This window comes from Salmo salar, chromosome 07 (genome assembly GCF_965601325.2).
Source record: "Salmo salar chromosome 07, fSalSal1, whole genome shotgun sequence".
NCBI classification, from domain to species: domain Eukaryota; kingdom Metazoa; phylum Chordata; class Actinopteri; order Salmoniformes; family Salmonidae; genus Salmo; species Salmo salar.
Window position 1 is genome coordinate 55,322,400 of NC_138297.1, and position 25,865 is coordinate 55,348,264.

The 25,865-nt window shown below is 46.0% G+C and overlaps 1 protein-coding gene across 3 annotated transcripts in view; it reads left to right on the forward strand.

Annotated features, from left to right (window-relative positions):
* anks1b (ankyrin repeat and sterile alpha motif domain containing 1B) overlaps positions 1-25,865 on the forward strand; it is a 332,396-nt gene that overhangs the window by 111,084 nt on the left and 195,447 nt on the right. For all 3 annotated transcript variants that reach the window (XM_082977782.1, XM_082977781.1, XM_082977783.1), the window contains exons 7-10: positions 13,602-13,703; positions 18,438-18,566; positions 20,866-20,942; positions 21,074-21,184. In XM_082977782.1, coding sequence (XP_082833908.1) covers positions 13,602-13,703; positions 18,438-18,566; positions 20,866-20,942; positions 21,074-21,184 — 419 coding nt within the window. The remainder of the gene's footprint in view (positions 1-13,601; positions 13,704-18,437; positions 18,567-20,865; positions 20,943-21,073; positions 21,185-25,865) is intronic.

Below are 25,865 nucleotides of genomic sequence, written 5' to 3' on the forward strand. Positions count from 1 at the left end.
GTAGATGATATGGAGAGAGAGAGAGAGAGACAGTAGATGATATGGAGAGAGAGAGAGAGAGAGTAGATGATATGGAGAGAGAGAAAGAGACAGTAGATGATATGGAGAGAGAGAGAGAGAGAGACAGTAGATTACATGGAGAGAGAGAGAGAGTAGATGATATGGAGAGAGAGAGAGAGAGACAGTAGATGATATGGAGAGAGCGAGAGCGAGACAGTAGATGATATGGAGAGAGAGAGACAGTAGATGATATGAGAGAGAGAGAGACAGGAGATGATATGGAGAGAGAGAGAGAGACAGTAGATTATATGGAGAGAGAGAGAGAGAGAGAGAGACAGTAGATGATATGGAGAGAGAGAGAGAGAGCGAGACAGTAGATGATATTGAGAGAGAGAGAGAGAGCGAGACAGTAGATGATATGTAGAGGGACAGTAGATGATATGTAGAGAGAGGGACAGTAGATGATATGTAGAGAGAGGAACAGTAGATGATATGTAGAGAGAGGGACAGTAGATGATATGTAGAGAGAGGGACAGTAGATGATATGTAGAGAGAGGGACATTAGAATATATGTAGAGAGAGGGACAGTAGATGATATGTAGAGAGAGGGACAGTAGATGATATGTAGAGAGAGGGATAGTAGATGATATGTAGAGAGAGGGACAGTAGATGATATGTAGAGAGAGGGACAGTAGATGATATGTAGAGAGAGGGACAGTAGATGATATGTAGAGAGAGGGACAGTAGATGATATGTAGAGAGAGGGACAGTAGATGATATGTAGAGAGAGGAACAGTAGATGATATGTAGAGAGAGGGACAGTAGATGATATGTAGAGAGAGGGACAGTAGATGATATGTAGAGAGAGGGACAGTAGATGATATGTAGAGAGAGGGACAGTAGATGATATGTAGAGAGAGGGACAGTAGATGATATATAGAGAGAGGGACAGTAGATGATATGTAGAGAGAGAGCGAGACAGTAGATGATATGTAGAGAGAGAGCGAGAGAGAGTAGATGATATGGAGAGAGAGAGAGAGAGAGAGAGAGTAGATGATATGGAGAGAGAGAGAGAGAGAGAGAGTAGATGATATGGAGAGAGAGAGAGAGAGTAGATGATATGGAGAGAGAGAGTAGATGATATGGAGAGAGAGAGTAGATGATATGGAGAGAGAGAGTAGATGATATGGAGAGAGAGAGAGGGAGAGTAGATGATATGGAGAGAGAGAGAGTAGATGATATGGAGAGAGAGACAGTAGATGATATGGAGAGAGAGAGAGCGAGACAGTAGATGATATGGAGAGAGAGAGCGAGACAGTAGATGATATGGAGAGAGAGAGAGCGAGACAGTAGATGATATGGAGAGAGAGAGAGCGAGACAGTAGATGATATGGAGAGAGAGTAGATGATATGGAGAGAGAGAGAGAGAGAGAGAGTAGATGATATGGAGAGAGAGAGAGAGTAGATGATATGGAGAGAGAGAGAGAGAGTAGATGATATGGAGATAGAGAGAGTAGATGATATGGAGAGAGAGAGAGAGAGAGAGAGTAGATGATATGGAGAGAGAGAGAGAGAGAGTAGATGATATGGAGAGAGAGAGAGAGAGTAGATGATATGGAGAGAGAGAGAGAGAGACAGTAGATGATATGGAGAGAGAGAGAGTAGATGATATGGAGAGAGAGAGAGACAGTAGATGATATGGAGAGGGAGAGAGAGACAGTAGATGATATGGAGAGAGAGAGAGAGACATTAGATGATATGGAGAGAGAGAGAGAGACAGTAGATGATATGGAGAGAGAGGGAGAGAGCGAGACAGTAGATGATATGGAGAGAGAGGGAGAGAGCGAGACAGTAGATGATATGGAGAGAGAGAGAGCGAGACAGTATATGATATGGAGAGAGAGAGAGAGCGAGACAGTAGATGATATGGAGAGAGAGAGAGAGAGAGACAGTAGATGATATGGAGAGAGAGAGAGAGACAGTAGATGATATGGAGAGAGAGAGAGAGACAGTAGATGATATGGAGAGAGAAAGACAGTAGATGATATGGAGAGAGAGAGAGAGTAGATGATATGGAGTTAGAGAGACAGTAGATGATATGGAGAGAGAGAGAGCGAGACAGTAGATGATATGGAGAGAGAGAGAGCGAGACAGTAGATTATATGGAGAGAGAGAGAGCGAGACAGTAGATGATATGGAGAGAGAGAGAGCGAGACAGTAGATTATATGGAGAGAGAGAGAGCGAGACAGTAGATGATATGGAGAGAGAGAGACAGTAGATGATATGAGAGAGAGAGAGACAGTAGATGAGATGAGAGAGAGAGAGACAGTAGATGATATGGAGAGAGAGAGAGAGAGAGACAGTAGATGATATGGAGAGAGAGAGAGAGAGAGAGAGAGAGAGAGAGAGACAGTAGATGATATGGAGAGAGAGAGAGACAGTAGATGATATGGAGAGAGAGAGAGAGAGCGAGACAGTAGATGATATGGAGAGAGAGAGAGAGAGCGAGACAGTAGATTATATGTAGAGAGAGGGACAGTAGATGATATGTAGAGAGAGGGACAGTAGATGATATGTAGAGAGAGGGACAGTAGATGATATGTAGAGAGAGGGACAGTAGATGATATGTAGAGAGAGGGACAGTAGATGATATGTAGAGAGAGGAACAGTAGATGATTTGTAGAGAGAGGGACAGTAGATGATATGTAGAGAGAGGGACAGTAGATGATATGTAGAGAGAGGGACAGTAGATGATATGTAGAGAGAGAGTGAGACAGTAGATGATATGTAGAGAGAGAGTGAGACAGTAGATGATATGTAGAGAGAGAGCGAGACAGTAGATGATATGGAGAGAGAGAGCGAGACAGTAGATGATATGGAGAGAGAGAGAGAGACAGTAGATGATATGGAGAGAGAGAGAGAGACAGTAGATGATATAGAGAGAGAGAGAGTAGATGATATGGAGAGAGTGAGAGAGAGTAGATGATATGGAGAGAGAGAGAGAGAGAGAGTAGATGATATGGAGAGAGAGAGAGTAGATGATATGGAGAGAGAGAGAGAGAGTAGATGATATGGAGAGAGAGAGAGTAGATGATATGGAGAGAGAGAGAGAGAATAGATGATATGGAGAGAGAGAGTAGATGATATGGAGAGAGAGGGAGAGAGTAGATGATATGGAGAGAGAGGGAGAGAGTAGATGATATGGAGAGAGAGAGTAGATGATATGGAGAGAGAGAGAGTAGATGATATGGAGAGAGAGAGAGAGAGACAGTAGATGATATGGAGAGAGAGAGAGCGAGACAGTAGATGATATGGAGAGAGAGAGAGCGAGACAGTAGATGATATGGAGAGAGACAGTAGATGATATGGAGAGAGACAGTAGATGATATGGAGAGAGAGAGAGAGAGAGAGAGAGAGAGAGAGAGAGTAGATGATATGGAGAGAGAGAGAGAGAGTAGATGATATGGAGAGAGAGAGAGTAGATGATATGGAGAGAGAGAGAGAGAGTAGATGATATGGAGAGAAAGAGAGAGACAGTAGATGATATGGAGAGAGAGAGAGACATTAGATGATATGGAGAGAGAGAGAGACATTAGATGATATGGAGAGAGAGAGCGAGACAGTAGATGATATGGAGAGAGAGAGAGCGAGACAGTAGATGATATGGAGAGGGAGAGAGAGACAGTAGATGTTATGGAGAGAGAGAGAGAGACAGTAGATGATATGGAGAGAGAGAGAGAGACAGTAGATGATATGGAGAGAGAGAGAGAGACATTAGATGATATGGAGAGAGAGAGAGAGAGAGACAGTAGATGATATGGAGAGAGAGAGAGAGCGAGAGTAGATATGGAGAGAGAGAGTAGATGATATGGATAGAGAGAGAGAGACAGTAGATGATATGGAGAGAGAGAGAGCGAGACAGTAGATGATATGGAGAGAGTGAGACAGTAGATGATATGGAGAGAGAGAGAGAGAGCGAGACAGTAGATGATATGGAGAGAGAGAGAGAGACAGTAGATGATATGGAGAGAGAGAGAGAGACAGTAGATGATATGGAGAGAGAGAGAAAGACAGTAGATGATATGGAGAGAGAGAGAGAGACAGTAGATGATATGGAGAGAGAGAGAGAGAGTAGATGATATGGAGAAAGAGAGAGAGAGACAGTAGATGATATGGAGAGAGCGAGACAGTAGATGATATGGAGAGAGCGAGACAGTAGATGATATGGAGAGAGAGAGAGCGAGACAGTAGATGATATGGAGAGAGAGAGAGCGAGACAGTAGATGATATGGAGAGAGCGAGACAGTAGATGATATGGAGGGAGAGAGAGAGAGACAGTAGATGATATGGAGAGAGAGAGAGACATTAGATGATATGGAGAGAGAGAGAGACATTAGATGATATGGAGAGAGAGAGAGAGACATTAGATGATATGGAGAGAGAGAGAGAGACAGTAGATGATATGGAGAGGGAGAGAGAGACAGTAGATGTTATGGAGAGAGAGAGAGACAGTAGATGATATGGAGAGAGAGAGAGACACAGTAGATGATATAGAGAGAGAGAGAGAGACATTAGATGATATGGAGAGAGAGAGAGAGACAGTAGATGATATGGAGAGAGAGAGAGCGAGACAGTAGATGATATGGAGAGAGATTGAGACAGTAGATGATATGGAGAGAGAGAGAGAGCGAGACAGTAGATGATATGGAGAGAGAGAGAGAGACAGTAGATGATATGGAGAGAGAAAGAGAGACAGTAGATGATATGGAGAGAGAGAGAAAGACAGTAGATGATATGGAGAGAGAGAGAGAGACAGTAGATGATATGGAGAGAGAGAGAGAGACAGTAGATGATATGGAGAGAGAGAGAGAGAGAGTAGATGATATGGAGAAAGAGAGAGAGAGACAGTAGATGATATGGAGAGAGAGAGACAGTAGATGATATGGAGAGAGCGAGACAGTAGATGATATGGAGAGAGCGAGACAGTAGATGATATGGAGAGAGAGAGAGCGAGACAGTAGATGATATGGAGAGAGAGAGAGCGAGACAGTAGATGATATGGAGAGAGAGAGACAGTAGATGATATGGAGAGAGAGAGACAGTAGATGATATGGAGAGAGAGAGAGAGACATTAGATGATATGGAGAGAGAGAGAAAGACAGTAGATGATATGGGGAGAGAGAGAGAGAGAGAGACAGTAGATGATATGGAGAGAGAGAGAGAGAGCGAGACAGTAGATGATATGGAGAGAGAGAGAGAGAGCGAGACAGTAGATGATATGGAGAGAGAGAGAGCGAGCGAGACAGTAGATGATATGGAGAGAGAGAGAGAGAGCGAGACAGTAGATGATATGTAGAGAGAGGGACAGTAGATGATATGTAGAGAGAGGGACAGTAGATGATATGTAGAGAGAGAGGGACAGTAGATGATATGTAGAGAGAGGGACAGTAGATGATATGTAGAGAGAGGGACAGTAGATGATATGTAGAGAGAGGGACAGTAGATGATATGTAGAGAGAGGGACAGTAGATGATATGTAGAGAGAGGGACAGTAGATGATATGTAGAGAGAGGGACAGTAGATGATATGTAGAGAGAGGGACAGTAGATGATATGTAGAGAGAGGGACAGTAGATGATATGTAGAGAGAGGGACAGTAGATGTTATGTAGAGAGAGGGACAGTAGATGATATGTAGAGAGAGGGACAGTAGATGATATGTAGAGAGAGGGACAGTAGATGTTATGTAGAGAGCTGGACAGTAGATGATATGTAGAGAGAGAGCGAGACAGTAGATGATATGTAGAGAGAGAGCGAGACAGTAGATGATATGGAGAGAGAGAGAGAGAGACAGTAGATGATATGGAGAGAGAGAGAGAGTAGATGATATGGAGAGAGAGAGAGAGTAGATGATATGGAGAGAGAGCGAGACAGTAGATGATATGGAGAGAGAGAGAGAGAGCGAGACAGTAGATGATATGGAGAGAGAGAGAGCGAGCGAGACAGTAGATGATATGGAGAGAGAGAGAGCGAGACAGTAGATGATATGTAGAGAGAGGGACAGTAGATGATATGTAGAGAGAGGGACAGTAGATGATATGTAGAGAGAGAGGGACAGTAGATGATATGTAGAGAGACGGACAGTAGATGATATGTAGAGAGAGGGACAGTAGATGATATGTAGAGAGAGGGACAGTAGATGATATGTAGAGAGAGGGACAGTAGATGATATGTAGAGAGAGGGACAGTAGATGATATGTAGAGAGAGGGACAGTAGATGATATGTAGAGAGAGGGACAGTAGATGATATGTAGAGAGAGGGACAGTAGATGATATGTAGAGAGAGGGACAGTAGATGATATGTAGAGAGAGGGACAGTAGATGATATGTAGAGAGAGGGACAGTAGATGATATGTAGAGAGAGGGACAGTAGATGATATGTAGAGAGAGGGACAGTAGATGTTATGTAGAGAGAGGGACAGTAGATGATATGTAGAGAGAGGGACAGTAGATGATATGTAGAGAGAGGGACAGTAGATGTTATGTAGAGAGCTGGACAGTAGATGATATGTAGAGAGAGAGCGAGACAGTAGATGATATGTAGAGAGAGAGCGAGACAGTAGATGATATGGAGAGAGAGAGAGAGAGACAGTAGATGATATGGAGAGAGAGAGAGAGTAGATGATATGGAGAGAGAGAGAGAGTAGATGATATGGAGAGAGAGAGAGAGAGTAGATGATATGGAGAGAGAGAGAGAGAGAGAGAGAGTAGATGATATGGAGAGAGAGAGAGTAGATGATATGGAGAGAGAGAGAGTAGATGATATGGAGAGAGAGAGAGAGAGACGAGTAGATGATATGGAGAGAGAGAGCAGTAGATGATATGGAGAGAGAGAGAGGAGACAGTAGATGATATGGAGAGAGAGAGAGAGCGAGGACAGTAGATGATATGGAGAGAGAGAGAGCGAGACAGTAGATGATATGGAGAGAGACAGTAGATGATATGAGAGAGAGGACAGTAGATGATATGAAGAGAGAGAGAGAGAGAGAGTAGATGATATGGAGAGAGAGAGAGAGTAGATGACATGGAGAGAGAGAGAGGGAGTAGATGATATGGAGAGAGAGAGAGAGTAGATGATATGGAGAGAGAGAGAGAGACAGTAGATGATATGGAGAGAGAGAGAGTAGATGATATGGAGAGAGAGAGAGAGAGACAGTAGATGATATGGAGAGAGAGAGAGCGAGACAGTAGATGATATGGAGAGAGAGAGAGACAGTAGATGATATGGAGAGAGAGAGAGACATTAGATGATATGGAGAGAGAGAGAGAGACAGTAGATGATATGGAGAGAGAGAGAGAGCGAGACAGTATATGATATGGAGAGGGAGAGAGAGACAGTAGATGATATGGAGAGAGAGAGAGAGACATTAGATTATATGGAGAGAGAGAGAGAGACAGTTGATGATATGGAGAGAGAGAGAGAGACATTAGATGATATGGAGAGAGAGAGAGAGCGAGAGTAGATATGGAGAGAGAGAGCAGATGATATGGATAGAGAGAGAGACAGTTGATGATATGGAGAGAGAGAGAGAGCGAGACAGTAGATGATATGGAGAGGGAGAGAGAGACAGTAGATGATATGGAGAGAGAGAGAGAGACAGTAGATGATATGGAGAGAGAGAGAAAGACAGTAGATGATATGGAGAGAGAGAAAGACAGTAGATGATATGGAGAGAGAGAGAGAGAGAGACAGTAGATGATATGGAGAGAGAGAGAGAGAGTAGATGATATGAGAGAGAGAGAGAGAGTAGATGATATGGAGAGAGAGAGAGAGAGAGACAGTAGATGATATGGAGAGAGCGAGACAGTAGATGATATGGAGAGAGCGAGACAGTAGATGATATGGAGAGAGCGAGACAGTAGATGATATGGGAGAGAGAGGAGAGGCGAGGACAGTAGGATGATATGGAGAGAGAGAGACAGTAGATGATATGGAGAGAGAGAGAGAGAGACATTAGATGATTTTGGAGAGAGAAGAGAAAGACAGTAGACATGAGATGGGGAGGGTGAGAGAGAGAGGGAGAGAGACAGTAGATGATATATATATATAGAGAGAGTGACAGTAGATGATATAGAGGAGAGAGAGGAGAGAGAGAGACGGATGAGGGAGAGAGAGAGAGAGAGAGAGAGAGAGAGAGAGAGAGTAGATATGGAGAGAGAGAGAGAGACATTAGATGATATGGAGAGAGAGAGTGAGAGTGACAGTAGATGATATGTAGAGAAGAGTTTTGAGTTTTTTATAAAAACCTTTATTTCATGCTGTAGTAGTAACACAAATAATGGCACACTGTGCCTTTTCAGAAATGAAACAACACGTGTCATTCTTAAATAAACATTAAAAATACTAATAGATACAAATAAAAAAGCATTTCATCAACAAAAAATAATGTCCCCTCGTCCACAAAACAAACCACTCCTTCGTAAGCCCACTTCTCCTCAATGGGAGGTCTTTTAAAGCCGAGAAGAACTCAAATCCACTTTTATTCTCGCTTTGACTAGTCCCTAAAAAACACATCTTATATCCTGTCTATATCCCGTGTCTATTTTATGTTTCCTAGCTTGTCCCAAAATAAAATGTAACAGTTGACATTTTCTTTTCTGTTGTTTACTATATTGAAACCCCAAAATCAAAACAGTGCTATTGAAAATCTCCCCTACAGCTGTAAAAAATACTTTATTATTTCAAATAGAGGCTTTATCCCCTCACACTCCATAAAACAGTGAGAAATTGCTTCTCTTATATTAAGAAAAGGACATCCATCTCCAACATCTGAATTAATGACAGAAACAAAACTGCCATGATGCCATGCAAAACCTTCCATTACGTATCACCAGTACCCTTTTGTAACGGAGGCTTGTACAATGCTCTCCATGCTGGCTTTACCTTGTCACCAAGGCACAGTTTTACCCAATAAGGAGTGACTTTTCTATTTTTCACTTCATCTTCATTCAAAACTTTGACTCACCCCCTATATAAATCCTTCCCATTCACCTCATCCAAACCCACCTCTTCCACCCCTCTCAAATCCAGTAATAACACATTTCTTTCTGACTCTGAGATATTGGGTGTCATCCCTGGTTTTGGAAATGGGACGTTTCCATCTTGTACCTTTTCCTTGTGACTGTTGAGCATAATCCCCTCTTCTGCTGACAGAGCCTTCCTGCAGCTTCCCAGCAGTTGTCAATCCTTTCCGACCTCACCCCCAAATGTTCAGCCACCCGTCCTCCATCCATTAAGGTGCGCCCAGCCATGTCCATTAACTGTTTTAGGGGGATGATTTTGCCCTTCACCAGAATGTTGGAGAAATGATGGAACAGCTGCAGTTGTACAATCCAGTGTTGCCCCATACACCAGAGGTTCCTCCAGCAGCCAATGAACCGACTCCGCTGTAGTTATTCTGGACACCTTCATTATGCTCCAAACCCCAAGAAGGCCTCTGTAAAACGGAGGTACTCCCTCCCTAGAAATCTGGCTACTATCAACCGGAAATAAAGCCTTCTTTAAACCTAATCCCCCTACCAGCTGTAATACCAGACCTGCCACCCCTCTCCACAACACATTTTCTGCTCCATAAAGAACCTTTGAATAAACTGAAACCGGAAAGCAGCAGCCCTACTAGCCAGATGTACAAGACCTTGTCCCCCCTCCTCTTTTGACAAATACAAAACACTTTGTGGAACCCAATGATATTGTAGATTTTTTTTGGGGATAAATAATTGCCTGTATCTTAGCCAGAAGGCCAGACGGTGGCTCTAAACATGCCAACCGATGCCACAGTGCAGAGGCAACCACATTATTAACAATCTGTCCCCTATATGACATACAAGATAACAACCAACGCCATCTCCTCATCCTCCCTTCCACCATTTCAACCACCCCATTCCATTTTTTTCCCATAGTCCCCTCATCCCCTAAGTACACTCCAAGATACTTACCCTTTCACCATTCCAGCCCACTTGGCAATGCCACGATCCCTCCAGACCATTTCCCAAACTGTGAAGAACAACTTTTTTGCCAATTTACCTTTGCAGAGAATATTCCCCTAAACTGATCAACCATTAGACTCAAACTATCCACCTCTGCTTGATTCACTAAAATAGCTACATCATCAGCCTATGCTGAGAGACCAATAGGAGGAATATCCTCTGAAAGGTTCACCCCTTCACTGTGATTTCTAATGCTATTTAGTAGTGGCTCTATAGTGATGGCACATAACATTCCTGACAAAGAACACCCCTGCCTAATACCTCTACACACTTTAAAAGGAGCACTCAAGCCACCGTTAACTTTCAATACACTTTCAATGTCACCATATATCACCGTGTTCATGGCAATAAAACCAGAGCTGAAACCAAATGCCTCAAAGATGCACCATAAGTATTGATGTTCAACTTGGTCAAATGCCTTTTCCTGATCAGTTGAAATTAGACCAGCATCCAACACAACAGCCCTAAGGATGTCCAAAAAATCCAGAATCGGGGAAATGTTATCCCCTATCTGCCTGCCGGGAACACAGTAGGACTGGTCCGTGTGTATGATTTGCCCCATCACCTCCCTCAGCCTGTTGGACAAAGCCTTGGACAGGATCTTATAATCAGTGCACAATAAAGCCACCGGCCTCCAGTTCTTCACCTCCATAAGGTCACCCTTTTTTGGCAGTAGGGTGAGGACAGCCCTTCTGCAGCTTATCGGTAGTAACCCTCCGGTCAAACTACCGTTAACTCCTGCTAGCCAATCCTCTCCCAACATTGCCCAAAAAGACTTAAAAGTCAACAGAAAGCCCACCATTTTCCATGCCTTTTAATGCAGCGTATATCTCCTGTAGAGACAATGGTTGCTCTAGTTCAACCTGAGCTTCTGCAGCCACCAGTGGGAGCGCCTCAATAAACTGTTGTCACTGTTATATCCTCTTTGTACTCACACTTGTAGAGCTCAGCGTAGAACTCTACTGTCCTCTTTCTCATTTCACTTGTAGAGCTCAGCGTAGAACTCTACTGCCCCCTTTCTCATTTCACTAGGGCTAGTGAGCCCCTGTACAACAGCTGATTTGAAGCAATTAATAATTTCTCTTTGTTCATTCTTTTTCTCTAAACCGAAGAAGAATTTGGATGAGGCATCCATTTCAGAGATTCCCTGAAACTTACTCCTCACCAATGCCCCCTGTGCTCTGATACCCAGCAGGTCTACCAATGTGGCTTTTGTTTTATCTTGAGGGCCTGAGTATGACCTCGATCTCCTGTGGTCTCAACCAACGTCAGGACTTCCACTATTTCAGACTCTGGGGCGTTCATTGATCTGGTGATGTCTCTGGTGACATTCATTGTGTATTGATTACAGAATTGTTGAACCTTGATTTTCCCTATATCCCACCACTGTTGGAGGGATAAAAAACTGGCCTTTTGAGACCTCCATCTCTCCCAGAAAAAAACTAAAACGTTTCCTGAAGTGAGCATCACTCAATAAAGTTGTATTAAAATGCCAGTATGCACTTTTGGGTTTTACAGCTTTAATGTACACCACCTCTGTTACTAAACAATGATCACAAAATCCCACTGGGGTTATCACACTGGATTTACAGACCTGAGATTGATGCTCAAAACAATAAAACCTATCTAACCTGGTCAGAGAGATGGTGTTCTCTCTCACATTAGACCATGTGTACTGTCTCCTACCTCCATGTTGGCTCCAAACATCACACAGTGTTACAATAAAACCTATCTAACCTGGTCAGAGAGATGGTGTTCTCTCTCACATTAGACCATGTGTACTGTCTCCTACCTCCATGTTGGCTCTGCCAAATATCACACAGTTCATGTGTTACAATAAGGTGTTTTAAAAAAGTCCTTGAGGCTATAATATAGACAGTAGATGATATGGAGAGAGAGAGAGAGGGAGAAGGGGACAGTAGATGATATGGAGAGAGGGAGAAGGGGACAGTAGATGATATGGAGAGAGAGAGAAGGGGACAGTATATGATATAGAGAGACGGGGACAGTAGATATGGAGAGAGAGGGGGACAGTAGATGATATGGAGAGGAGAGAGAGAGAAGGGGACAGTAGATGAGAGAGTAGATGATATGGAGAGAGAGAGGGGGGACAGTAGATGATATGTAGAGAGAGAGAGTAGATGATATGGAGAGAGAGAGAGGGGGGACAGAGACAGTTGATGATATGTAGAGAAAGAGGGGGACAGAGACAGTTGATGATATCAAATCAAATGTATTTATATAGCCTTTCTTACATCAGCTGATATATCAAAGTGCTGTACAGAAACCCAGCCTAAAACCCCAAACAGCAAGCAATATAGGTGTAGAAGCACGGTGGCTAGGAAAAACTCCCTAGAAAGGCCAAAACCTAGGAAGAAACCTAGAGAGGAACCAGGCTATGAGGGGTGGCCAGTCCTCTTCTGGCTGTGCCGGGTGGAGATTATAACAGATGATGGCCAAGATGTTCAAATGTTCCTAAATAATAATAGTAATCACAGTGAACAGGTCAGGGTTCCATAGCCGCAGGCAGAACAGTTGAAACTGGTGCAGCAGCACGGCCAGGTGGACTAGGGACAACGAGTCATCATGCCAGGTAGTCCTGAGGCATGGTCCTAGGGCTCAGGTGATGAGAGAGAGAGAGAGAGAGAGAGAGAGAGAGAGAGAGAGAGGGAGAGAGAGATACAGAGAGAGAGAGAGAGACAGAGAGAGAGAGACAGAGAGAGAGAGAGAGAGAGAGAGAGAGAGACAGAGAGAGAGAGACAGAGAGAGAGAGACAGAGAGAGGGAGGGAGAGAGAGAGAGGAGGGGATAGAGAGAGAGAGAGAGAGAGAGAGAGAGACAGAGAGAGAGAGAGAGAGAGAGAGAGAGAGAGACAGAGAGAGAGAGAGAGAGAGAGAGAGAGAGAGAGAGAGAGAGAGAGAGAGCATACTTGATATATATATAGAGAGAGAGTAGATTATATGTAGAGAGAGAGTAGATTATATGTAGAGAGAGGACAGTAGAGGATATGGAGAGAGAGTGTGTGGTCTTTGTCCTACCTCCCACTCCTCTCCCCCTTATTTTCCTCAATCACTTCCTCTTTCCTCTGTTGTCTTGTTGTACTTCCTGTGAGGAACCCCGGGCGGCCATATTGTTTTTGTCCGGGGGGCTTATCTAGATGAGAGTGACAGGCCTGTACAGGTTTACTGTCTGACCCCTGTCATCCACCCAACCTTCTCCTCTATCCATCACTCTGTGTGTGTGAGATACAGGATGGACACAGCTAACTTCCTCTGTCAGTAAATTGTCAGAAAGAAATACAGTATGGATGTTTTCCTTATAAATTTCTCCAAGTGAGTCTATTTAGGATCTTTGTTCTCCTACATGCAACACTTTACAGTGTTTCCCCTTTAAAATGTGTATATAGATTTACTTATTTAGGGAGTTTGTGCGTGTTTGTGCTTGCTCGTGTGTGTGTGTGCTTGCTCGTGTGTGTGTGTGCTTGCTCATGTGTGGGGTGGCGTCGGCTGGGTGCCTGTCTGACCCGTTGTTTCGGTCTTCTGTCTGTCTGTTGCAGGTATTGATGCCAACATCACAGACTGCCAGGGAAGAACAGCTCTGGAGATCCTCAGAGAACACCCTGCACAGAAGTCCCAGCAAATCACTGCACTCATGCAAGGTACCACACATTAACACACACATACATTAACATACACATTAACACACACACACATTAACATACACACATTAACATACACACACGTGAGCATGTGTGCACACACCGCTCTCTCTCTCCCTCGTCGTGACAGTGTACGTGGTTGTTTAGAGTGCCGGGCGGCGTAGTGTCCGGATGTGTGCAGATTGATACAAGTCGTTCCAGGAAGTTCATCTGTCCAATAGGGAACAAGAACAATGTGAGCCCTCTGTGTTGCTCTTCCTATACACAGGGGGGAGCATTCTCTTACACAACCTAATGCTTCAGCCATTGTCTTCTGCTCTCAGAGAACGATGCACTGTTGTCAGTAGTCCTGAGTTAGTGTAGGAGAATTAGTTTGCGGGTTAGCTCATTGAGTTGAGTGGCATGGTTATCTGCAGTTATGGCTAAGCCACTAGAAAGACTTGGGGATGTTCTGTAGGACTGAGTGGTTTTGGGTTTGTGGATGGGAATTTGGATGTCTTGGTTCTCCTTTTCAAATCAAACTTTATTTGTCACATGCGCCGAATACAACAAGTGTGGACTTTACCGTGAAATGCTTACTTACAAGCCCTTAACCAACAGTTCAGTTCAAGAAGAGTTAAGAACATATTTGCCAAGTAGACTAAAATAAAAAGTAACACAATAAGAATAACAATAACGAGGCTATATACAGGGGCACCGGTACTGAGTCAGTGTGCAGGGGTACAGCCTAGTTGAGGTAATTTATACATGTATGCGGGGGTGAACTGACTATGCATAGATAATAAACAGCGAGTAGCAGCAGTGTACAAAAGGGAGGGGTGTCAATGTAAATTGTCCGTTGGCGATTTTATTAATTGTTCAGCAGTCTAATGGCTTGGGGGTAGAAGCTGTTGAGGAGCCTTTTGGTCCTAGACTTGGCACTCCAGTACCACTTGCCATGCAGTAGCAAAGATAACAGTCTATAACTTGGGTGACTGGAGTCTCTGACAATTTTATAGGCTTTCCTCTGACACCACCTATTGTATAGGTCCTGGATGGCAGGAAGCTTGGCCCCAGTGATGTACTGGGCCGTTCGCACTACCCTCTGTAGCGCCTTACGGTCAGATGCCGAGCAGTTGCCATACCAGGCGGTGATGCAACCGGTCAGGATGCTCTCGATGGTGCAGCTGTATAACCTTTTGAGGTTCTGGGGACCCATGCCAAATCTTTTCAGTCTCCTGAGGGGAAAAGGTTTTGTCGTGCCCTCTTCACGACTGTCTTGGTGTGTTTGGACCACGATAGTTCGTTGGTCTTGTGGACACCAAGGAACTTGAAACTCTTTACCTGCTCCACTACAGCCCTGTCGATGTTAATGGAGGCCTGTTCGGCCCGCCTTTTCCTGTAGTCCATGATCCTCTCCTTTGTCTTGCTCACATTGAGGGAGAGGTTGTTGTCCTGGCACCACACTGCCAGTTCTCTGACCACCTCCCTATAGGCCGTCTCATTATTGTCGGTGATCAGGCCTACCGCTGTTGTGTTGTCAGCAAACTTAATGATGGTGTTGGAGTCGTGTTTGGCCAAGCAGTCGTGGGTGAACAGGGAATACAGGAGGGGACTAAGTACACACCCCTGATGGGCCCCAGTGTTATGGATCAGCGTGGCAGATGTGTTTTTGCCTACTATTACCACCTGGGGGCGGCCCGCCCACAAATCCAGGATCCATTTGTAGTGGGAGGTGTTTAGTCCCAGAGTCCTTAGCTTAGTGATGAGCTTCGTGGGCACTATGGTGTTGAACGCTGAGCTGTAGTCAATGAACAGCATTCTCACGTATGTGTTCCTTTTGTCCAGGTCAGAAAGGGCAATGTGGAGTGCGATTTGAGATTGCGTCATCTGTGGATCGGTTGGGGTGGTATGTGAATTGGAGTGGGTCTAGGGTGTCCGGGAGGATGCTGTTGTGAGCCGTGACCAGCCTTTCAAAGCACCTCATGGCTACCGACGGGAGTGCCACGAGGCGGTAATCATTTAGGCAGGTTACCTTCGCTTCCTTGGGCACAGGGACTATGGTCGTCTGCTTGAATCATGTAGTTATTACAGACTCGGTCAGGGAGAGGTTGCTTTGAGGTTGCTTTGAGCATGCTTTGAGTACACGTCCTGGTAATCCGTCTGGCCTAGCATCTTTGTGAATGTTGACCTGTTTAAAGGTTTTGTTCACATCGGCTGCCGAGAACGTTATCACACAGTCATCCATAACAGCTGGTGCTCTCGTGCATGCTTCAGTGTTGCTTGCCTCGAAGCGAGCATAAAAGGCATTTAGCTCTTCTGGTAGGCTTGCGTCACTGGGCAGCTCACGTCTGGATTTCCCTTTGTAGTCCGTAATAGTTTTCAAGCCCTGCCACATCCGATGAGCGTCAGAGCCAGTGTAGTAGGATTCAATCTTAATCCTGTATTGACACTTTGCTTGTTTGATAGTTCGTCTGAGGGCGTAGCGGGATTTCTTATAAGTGTCAGGATTAGTCTCTCGCGCCTTGAAAGCGGCAGGTCTAGCCGATGGGGATATTGCCTGTAATCCATGGCTTCTGGTTGGGATATGTACGTACAGTCATTGTGGGGACGACGTCGTCGATGCACTTATTGATGAAGCCAATGACTGAGGTGGTGTACTCCTCAATGCCATTGGATGAATCCCAGAACATACTCCAGTCTGTGCTAGCAAAACAGTTCTGGAGTGTAGCATCCGCGTCATCTGACCACTTCCGTATTGAGTTAGTCACTGGTACTTCCTGCTTTAGTTTTTGCTTGTAAGCAGGAATCAGGAGGATAGAATTATGGTCAGATTTTCCAAATGGAGGACGGGGGAGAGCTTGTATGCATCTCTGTGTGTGGAGTAAAGGTGGTCTAGGACTTTTTTTTCTCTGGTTGCCCATGTGACATGCTGGTAAAATCTTTGTAAAACTGATTTAAGTTGGCCTGCATTAAAGTCCCCAGCCACTAGGAGTGCCGCTTCTGGTTAGGGTGCGTTACCCACACACCTGCACATGCAAATTGCACATGTAATTGTTATTGTATTTACCCAGAGTCAGATGAACTTGTGGATACCATTTGTTTGTCTCTGTGTCCAGTATGAAGGAAGTTAGAGCTAGTTTTACGAGCCAATGCTAACTAGTGTTAGCAAAATGACTGGAAGACTACAGGTATGCTAGCGTATGGAGGCAGAACCGAGCGATTTCCACTAGATGGGCCAGCTGCAAAGTCAACATTTGAAAAATGTATGAATTTTTTATTTATTTTTGGTCGTCATTTAAGTTTAGGCATTAGGGTTAGCAGTGTGGTTAGGGTTAGCTTTAAAATCTGATTTGCTGACTTTGCGGCCAGCTAGTGACCACTTTGCAGTACTGCCTCCAGAACAAGATTCATGACAAAAAACGCTGACCTGCGCGTATGCTTCAGTCATACTGCATGCAGACTCAAAGAAACACAAAAATGGTATCCACGAGTTCATCTGACTCTGGGGGAGTAGAACAATGGCCCGAATCTCGCAGTATCCCTTTAATCACAGCTGTAGACTGGGATTGACTAGACTCTAGAGAAGACACAGACAGTTTTGATCTGACACATAGAAGCTACATTCAGTGGTGCTAGTAGAAGCCCTGCAGTCTGCTGTTGTGCTCCCTGTCTCTAATCACAGACAGACAGACAGACAGACAGACAGACAGACAGGACAGACAGACAGACAGACAGACAGACAGACAGGTTCTAGATGATTTAGAGAGGAAATGGTAAAGATGGATGAGGAGAGAGATGGAAACAGAGGGGTTAATTCAGGGTCAGGAATGAGAGAGGAGGGAGGGGTAGGTAGGGGGAGAGAAGGAGAGGGAGAGAAAATAATAGTGGGGATGAGAGGGAGAAAGACAGAGAGGGAGGGGAGGAGAAGAGAAATGCAGAGATTGTGATAGAAAGCAAATTCAGGACACAGCTGGGAGAGAGTGAATGGATCAGCTCCCTCCCATTTCCTGTCAGAGACAGAGAGTCGGAGGGAGAGAGTCGGAGGGAGAGAGTCGGAGGGAGAGAGTCGGAGGGAGAGAAAGTGGGATTTCATTCCGCGATTAATCCCACCCATTTAAACGCAATAGTATTCAGTAATCATTATTCATGTATTTAAATGATTCAATCCCTATATTTAAAAGTTATGTATGAATATCTTATGCCTGATTTTTATCTCAATCACCTTTCTTCACTCACACACACACACACACACACACACACACACACACACACACACACACACACACACACACACACACACACACACACACACACACTCCCTGTGTATAACAGTACCTCTGACCTTAGTTGGATCTTTCATACTAACACAGCCAGGATCCTGCCTTGTGACAACTCAACAAGCCTGCTGTGTGTATGTTAGCGAGCTCCTAGTTTCTTCCTGCTTCACATTCCCATTCCATACGCCTTGTGTGTGTTGCTGTGTGTGTGTTTCTGGATGTGGTTCATTATCAGTACAATTAAATGGTTCCCTGCTCTATGTCTGCAACCCTTCGAACCCTGCAATCACATCACCCCGCTCTCTCTCTCTCTCTCTCTCTCTCTCTCTCTCTCTCGCGCTGTCTCTCTCTCGCTCTGTCTCTCTCTCGCTCTGTCTCTCTCTCGCTCTGTCTCTCTCTCGCTCTGTCTCTCGGCCTCTTTCTCGGCCTCTCTCTCTCTCTTTCTCTCTCTCTTCTCTATCTTCTCTCTCTCCAGAATATATGATGGAGGAGATGATGGACAATAAGAGTGTGTTGATGGAGGAACCTATTCGCCAGTGTCCTGTCCCCACACCTCGCACCTCTATCCCCTCTCCCTCCGCCTCCCCCTCCCTCAGGCACAAAAGTAAGTACACACACAAACTTGCGCACACACACATACGTACACACACACACACACACACACACACACACACACACACCACACACACACACACACACACACACACACACACACACACACACACACACACACTATACACATACAGTGCCCTCGAAAAGTATTCAGACCCTTTGGCTTTTTCCACATTTGGTTACGTTACGGCCTTATTCTAAAACGGATTAAATATATAAAAAATCCTCACACAATACCCCGTAATGACAAAGCGAAAACAAGTTTTTAGAAATTTTGGCAAATTTATTAAATATAAAAAAACAGAAATACCTTATCCTCCATCATTCTTAAATGGAAGAAGTTTGGAACCACCAAGATTCTTCCTAGAGCTGGCCGCCCGGCCAAACTGAGCAATCGGGGGAGAAGGGCCTTGGTCAGGGAGGTGATCAAGAACCCGATGGTCACTGACAGAGCTCCAGAGTTCCTCTGTGGAGATGGGAGAACCTTCCAGAAGCACAACCATCTCTGCAGCACTCCACCAATTAGGCCTTTATGGTAGAGTGGCTTGACGGAAGCCACTCCTTAGTAAAAGGTACGTGACAGCCTGCTTGGAGGCACCTAAAGACTCTCAGACCATGAGAAACAAGATTCTCTGGTCTGATGAAACCAAGATTGAACTCTTTGGCTTGAATGCCAAGCATCACGTCTAGAGGAAACCTGGCACCATCCCTACGGTAAAGCATGGTGATGGCAGCATCATGCTGTGTGGATGTTTTTCAGCGGCAGGGACTGGGAGACTAGTCAGGATGGAGGCAAAGATGAATGGAGCAAAGTACAGAGAGTCCTTGATGAAAACCTGCCCCAGAGTGCTCAGGGCCTCAGACTGGGGTGAAGGTTCACCTTCCAACAGGACAACGCGGGAGTGGCTTCGAGTCAAGTCTCTGAATGTCCTTGAGTGGCCCGGACTTGAACCCGATCGAACATCTCTGGAGAGACCTGAACATCGCTGTGTAGCGTCGCTCCCCATCCAACCTGACTGAGCTTGAGGGGATCTGCAGAGAAGAATGGGAGAAACTCCCCAAATACAGTTATGCCAAGCTTGTAGGGTCATACCCAAGAAGACTCGAGGCTGTAATCGCTGCCAAAGGTGCTTCAAGAAAGTACTGAGTAAAGGGTCTGAATACCTATGTAAATGTGATATTTCAGTTTTTTATTCTTAATAAATTAGCAAAACATTTCTGGGGTATTGTGTGTAGATTGTTGAGGGGAAAAATAATAAGGCTGTAACGTAACAAAATGTGGACAAAGTCAAGGGATCTGAATACATTCCCGAAGGCACTGTATCTACTACACACGCTATACACACAGAACCAGACGGATATTTTCAAACATGGTGAGCACTGCCTATTGGTATGAACCGGTACTACCTCAGTCAACTTCTATACAGTGTTTTCCCTTATCCAACACTGCCCCTAGTGGCTGAGCTGTAGCGGTGCACTGGTATCACCGCTGCTCTCTCTCTTCTCAATCACCACCAGTCAGCGCTCCCCTTTAATTATCTTTATTGGAGGGAGGGAGAGAGGGAGGGAGGGAGGGAGCAGAAAATACACATTCAGCACAGGTCGTGCACGCCTGAACACACACCATGTTTAAACACCTCGACACACTTTATTGTAGGGTGAGAGGGAGTGGTGGAGAAAGGAGGAGAGAGGGAGGGAGAGAGGGTGTTGTGGAGAAAGGAGGAGAGAGGGAGGGAGAGAGGGAGTGGTGCTTTCAGGTCTGTGAAGGCCGGTGAACGAGGGCAGACCGGAGGAACTACTTCCTGAGAAGTAAACGGAGAAAAGTAGATTGAAAGAGAGACTGATGGAGAAATAATCTTCTTCTCTTTTGACTTCAGCTCTTTTTCTCACCTCTCCATTCTTTAACAGCCTTACATGTCACAATTAACTAGGATTGTTGAAAACATATTTTGTATTTTTTTGCCCCCTTCCTTTGACTATCCACAATCTCCCCCTCTCTCCCCATATCTCTCCCATCTCCTCTCCCCGTATCTCTCCCATCTCCTCTCCCCGTATCTCTCCCATCTCCTCTCCCCGTATCTCTCCCATCTCCTCTCTCTCCCCATATCTCCCCTCTCTCTCCCCATATCTCCCATCACCCCTCTCTCTCCCCCATCTCCCCCCTCTCTCTCTCTCACACCCATCTCCCCTCTCTCTCCCCATATCGCCTCTCTCCCCTTATAATCTCTCTCCTCTCCCTCTACTCCTCCCTCTCCCCCATCTCCTTTCCCCCTCCTCCTCCTCCTCCCCAGATGATGCTGTGACAGGGGAGCTCTCCAAGCTGCTGAATGAGATGAAGATGTGTCGGGACAGAGACTACTCCTTTGAGGTGTGTTATGTTGTTATTATCTTCATCTTTATCTTATAGATCCTTGTGTTGTCTTTGGAATCATTGCTGATGCTTGTGGTGATATAACCAAGTCATTAAATTACTATCCCACTCTACTCTACTCTACTTAGGAGCTCTGCCAGACCATCTCATCCCACTCTCATTCCATGGAGAGCTTTGGCAGCGGTCACCTATCAGACGAGGAGCGACGCAGTAACGGCACCCTGAGCAGAGTCAGAAAGGTGAGCACCATTTTGGATCAGGGAGGGTGGATGGGACCAGGGGTAATCAAGGGGGATGTGGAGGGTGAGGACCACTTTGGATCAGGGAGGTTGGATGGGTCCAGGGGTAATCAAGGGGGATGTGGAGGGTGAGGACCATTTTGGATCAGGGAGGGTGGATGGGACCAGGGGTAATCAAGGGGGATGTGGAGGGTGAGGACCATTTTGGATCAGGGAGGGTGGATGGGACCAGGGGTAATCAAGGGGGATGTGGAGGGTGAGGACCATTTTGGATCAGGGAGGGTGGATGGGACCAGGGGTAATCAAGGGAGATGTGGAGGGTGAGGACCATTTTGGATCAGGGAGGGTGGATGGGACCAGGGGTAATCAAGGGGGATGTGGAGGGTGAGGACCATTTTGGATCAGGGAGGGTGGATGGGACCAGGGGTAATCAAGGGAGATGTGGAGGGTGAGGACCATTTTGGATCAGGGAGGGTGGATGGGACCAGGGGTAATCAAGGGGGATGTGGAGGGTGAGGACAATTTTCACAATTTTGGGTCTGTGGTATCGTACCGTCATATTGTTATTCTTGGATTGGAAAACCATGTTCTACTGCATCACTCTGGGGTCCATTACTGTAGTAGCATTTAGTCACCAGGAGAGGGCAGCCTCAGACACGCTGTAAGGCAGACATGTTTACTGAACAAAAACATAAACGCAACATTCAACAATTTCAAAGATTTTACTGGGTTACCGTTCATGTAAGGAAATCAGTCAATTGAAATAAATTAATTAGGGCCTAATCTTTTGATTTCACATGACTGGGAATACAGAAACATCTATTAGTCACAGATACCTTGAACAAAAAGAGGGTGCGGAGATCAGAAAACCAGTCAGCATCTGGTGTGACCACCATTTGCCTCACGCTGCCTCACGCTGCGAATAGAGTTGATCAGGATGATGATTGTGGGCTGTGGAAAGCTGTCCCACTCCTCATCAATGGCTGTGCGAAGTTGCTGGATATTGGTGGGAACTGGAACACGCTGTCGTACACGTCGATCCAGAGCATCTCATACGTGCTCAATGAGTGACATGTCTGGTGAGTATGCAGGCCATGAAGGAACTGGGACATTGTGTACAGATCCTTGCGACATGCTGAAACTTGAGGTGAAGGCGACGGATGAATGGCACGACAATGGGCCTCAGGATCTCATCACAGTATCTCTGTGCATTCAAATTGCCATCAATAAATACACGTGTTCGTTGTCCGTAGCTTATGCCTGTCCATACCATAACCTCACTGCCACTATGGGGCACTCTGTTTACAACGTTGACATCAGCAAACTGCTGGCCCACACAATGCCATACGCGCTGTCTGCCATCTGACCGGAACAGTTGAAACCAGGATTAATCCGTGAAGAGCACACTTCTCCAGTGTGCCAGGGGTCATCGAAGGTGAGCATTTGCCCACTGAAGTCGGTTACGACGCCGAACTGCAGTCAGGTCATGACCCTGGTGAGGATGACGAACACGCAGATGAGCTTCCCTGAGATGTTTTCTGACAGTTTGTGCAGAAATTCTTTGGTTATGCAAACCCACAGTTTCATCAGCTGTCCGGGTGGCTGGTCTCAGACGATCCTGCAGGTGAAGAAGCTGGATGTGGAGGTCCTGGGTTGGCGTGATCACACGAGCCTGCGGTTGTGAGGCCTGTTGGGCGTACTGCCAAATTCTCTAAAACGACATTGGAGGCGGCTTATGGTAGAGAAATTAATATTAAATTATCTGGTAACTGCTCTGGTGGACATTCCCGCAGTCAGCATGCCAATTGCACACTCCCTCAAAACTTGAGACATCTGTGGCATTATGTTGTGTGACAAAACTGCACATTTTTAGTGGCACTTTATTGTCCCCAGCACAGGGTCCACCTGTGTAATGATCTGTTTAATCAGCTTATTGATATTCCACACCTGTCAGAAGATGGATTGTCTTGTCAAAGGATACATTCTCACTAACAAGGATGTAATCAAATTTGTGAACAAAATGTTAGAGAAAAATGTTTTTTGTTCATATGGAACATTTCTGGGATTGTTTATTTCAGATTATGTATTTGGGGAGTTTCTCCCTTCTCTGCAGATCCCCTTAAGCTCTGTCAGGTTGGATGGGGGGGGGGGTCTCTCCAGAGATGTTTGATCGGGTTCAAATCTGGGCTCTGGCTGGGCCACTCAACCATAAAGGCCTGATAGGTGGAGTGCTGCAGAAATGGTTATCCTTCTGGAAGGTTCCACCATCTCCACAGAGGAACTCTGGAGCTCTGTCAGAGTGACCATCATGTTCTTGGTCACCTCCCGGACCAAGACCCTTCTCCCCCGATTGCTCAGTTTGGCTGGGCAGCCAGCTCTAGGAAGGGTCTTGGTGGTTCCAAACTTCTTCCATTTTAGAATGATTGAGGCCACTGTGTTCTTGGGGACCTTTAATGCTACAGACATTTTTTGGTAGCCTTCCCCAGACCTGTGCCCAACACAAGCTCTTATGACAATTCCTTCCACCTCATGGCTTGGTTTTTTCTGCATGCACTGTCAAATGTGGGACCGTATATAGACAGGTGTGTGCCTTTCCAAATTATGTCCAATCAATATAATTTATCACAGGTGGACTCCAAGTTGTAGAAACATCTCTAGGATGAACCATGGAAACAGGATGCACCTGAGCTCAATTTCAAGTTTTATAGCAAAGGGTCTGAATACTTATGTAAATAAGGTATTCCTGTTTTAGATTTCTAATACATTTGCTAAAATAAAATGAAAACTGTTTTCGCTTATGGGGTATTGTGTGTAGATTGAAGAGGGAAAAAATGAATTCAATCAATTTTAGAATAAGGCTGTAACATAACAAAATGTGTAATAAGGGAAGGTGTCGGAATACTTTCAGAATGCACTGTATATTCCTGTTCAGTATAGAACATCCTCCTGCCTTCCGTGAAGTAACCACTGATCTGACATGACTGGATTGGTGAAAGCTATGTAATGGAATCCTTGCTTTACATCAAATCAGTGATTTTGCTGGAATTCACTTGAAGGAAGGCAGTAAGGTAGGAAGGAAGGGTGTGTGGTTTAGTACTAGAACAAGGCCTTGGTCAGTCTAGTTTCACCCCTGAGAGCTGATTGGTAGAAGGGCTTTCATCATGGCGACAGGGGTCCAGTTTCTCTTGTTTCCAGGGAGATTGATACCTGTGGCGTTTGGCGCGGCACACTAACAAGGAATTGATTTGGTCTGAATCAAACCACTGCCGCTGTGTGTGTGATGGGAGTGGGTGGCTTGATGGAGCAACAGCCTCTGGGCAGGCCTTGGCCTTGGTTTAATAGAAGCACAAACACGTCTCAATCAGTCACACACTGAGGCGACGATGTAGGCGCAAACACAAACAAACAAACACACACACACACACACACACACACACACACACACACACACACACACACACACACACACAGAACACATGTAATGGAGAGGGTTACGTACAGTATGCATTCGTTTTTGTGTCTTCATGGTCAGTGTCTGTATGTGTGTGTCTCATACTTATTTGTATGGCTCTCTATGGATCTGGGTGTGTGAATATGTCCCCTGCGCCCATACAGGCCTATGTGCTCATTTGTATGCATGCACGACCATTAGCATGACTCACTGTAAATGTCAGAGTGGTGCAGCGTCTGTCCATCAGACAGACTGATGAATAAAAACATGGTCATCTCCCATATCTACTGTAGGACACACTCATCAACTTCCTGCTTCCAGAGCTGAGGTATAACCATAGACATAGTGTTGGATGTCTATGTGCGTAGCCCACTGCCCTCCTCACTACATCTGCTGTACACTTCGGAAGGACCTCGCTGGCTAGTAGCGAAGCCTCTTGGCAACGAATCCACACGCTGGTTACTGAATAGAACAAGTCAACAGCCAGGTCACAAATAGGTGTTCGTCATGTTTGTTTAATAATGATGTGACATCATTGGTGGCCCGTACCACCATGGCCTTGGTGGCCCGTACTGCCGTGGCCTTGGTGGCCCGTACCGACGTGGCCTTGGTGGCCCGTACCGCCGTTGCCTTGGTGGCCCGTACCGACGTGGCCTTGGTGGCCCAAACCGACGTGGCCTTGGTGGCCCGTACCGCCGTGGCCTTGGTGGCCCGTACCGACGTGGCCTTGGTGGCCCGTACCGCCGTGGCCTTGGCGGCCCGTACCACCATGGCCTTGGTGGCCCGTACCGCCGTTGCCTTGGTGGCCCGTACCGACGTGGCCTTGGTGGCCCAAACCGACGTGGCCTTGGTGGCCCGTACCGACGTGGCCTTGGTGGCCCGTACCGACGTGGCCTTGGTGGCCCGTACCGCCGTGGCCTTGGTGGCCCGTACCGACGTGGCCTTGGTGGCCCGTACCGCCGTTGCCTTGGTGGCCCGTACCGACGTGGCCTTGGTGGCCCGTACCGACGTGGCCTTGGTGGCCCGTACCGACGTGGCCTTGGTGGCCCGTACCGACGTGGCCTTGGTGGCCCGTACCGACGTGGCCTTGGCGGCCCGTACCGCCGTGGCCTTGGTGGCCCGTACCGACGTGGCCTTGGTGGCCCGTACCGACATGGCCTTGGTGGCCCGTACCGACGTGGCCTTGGCGGCCCGTACCGCCGTGGCCTTGGTGGCCCGTACCGACATGGC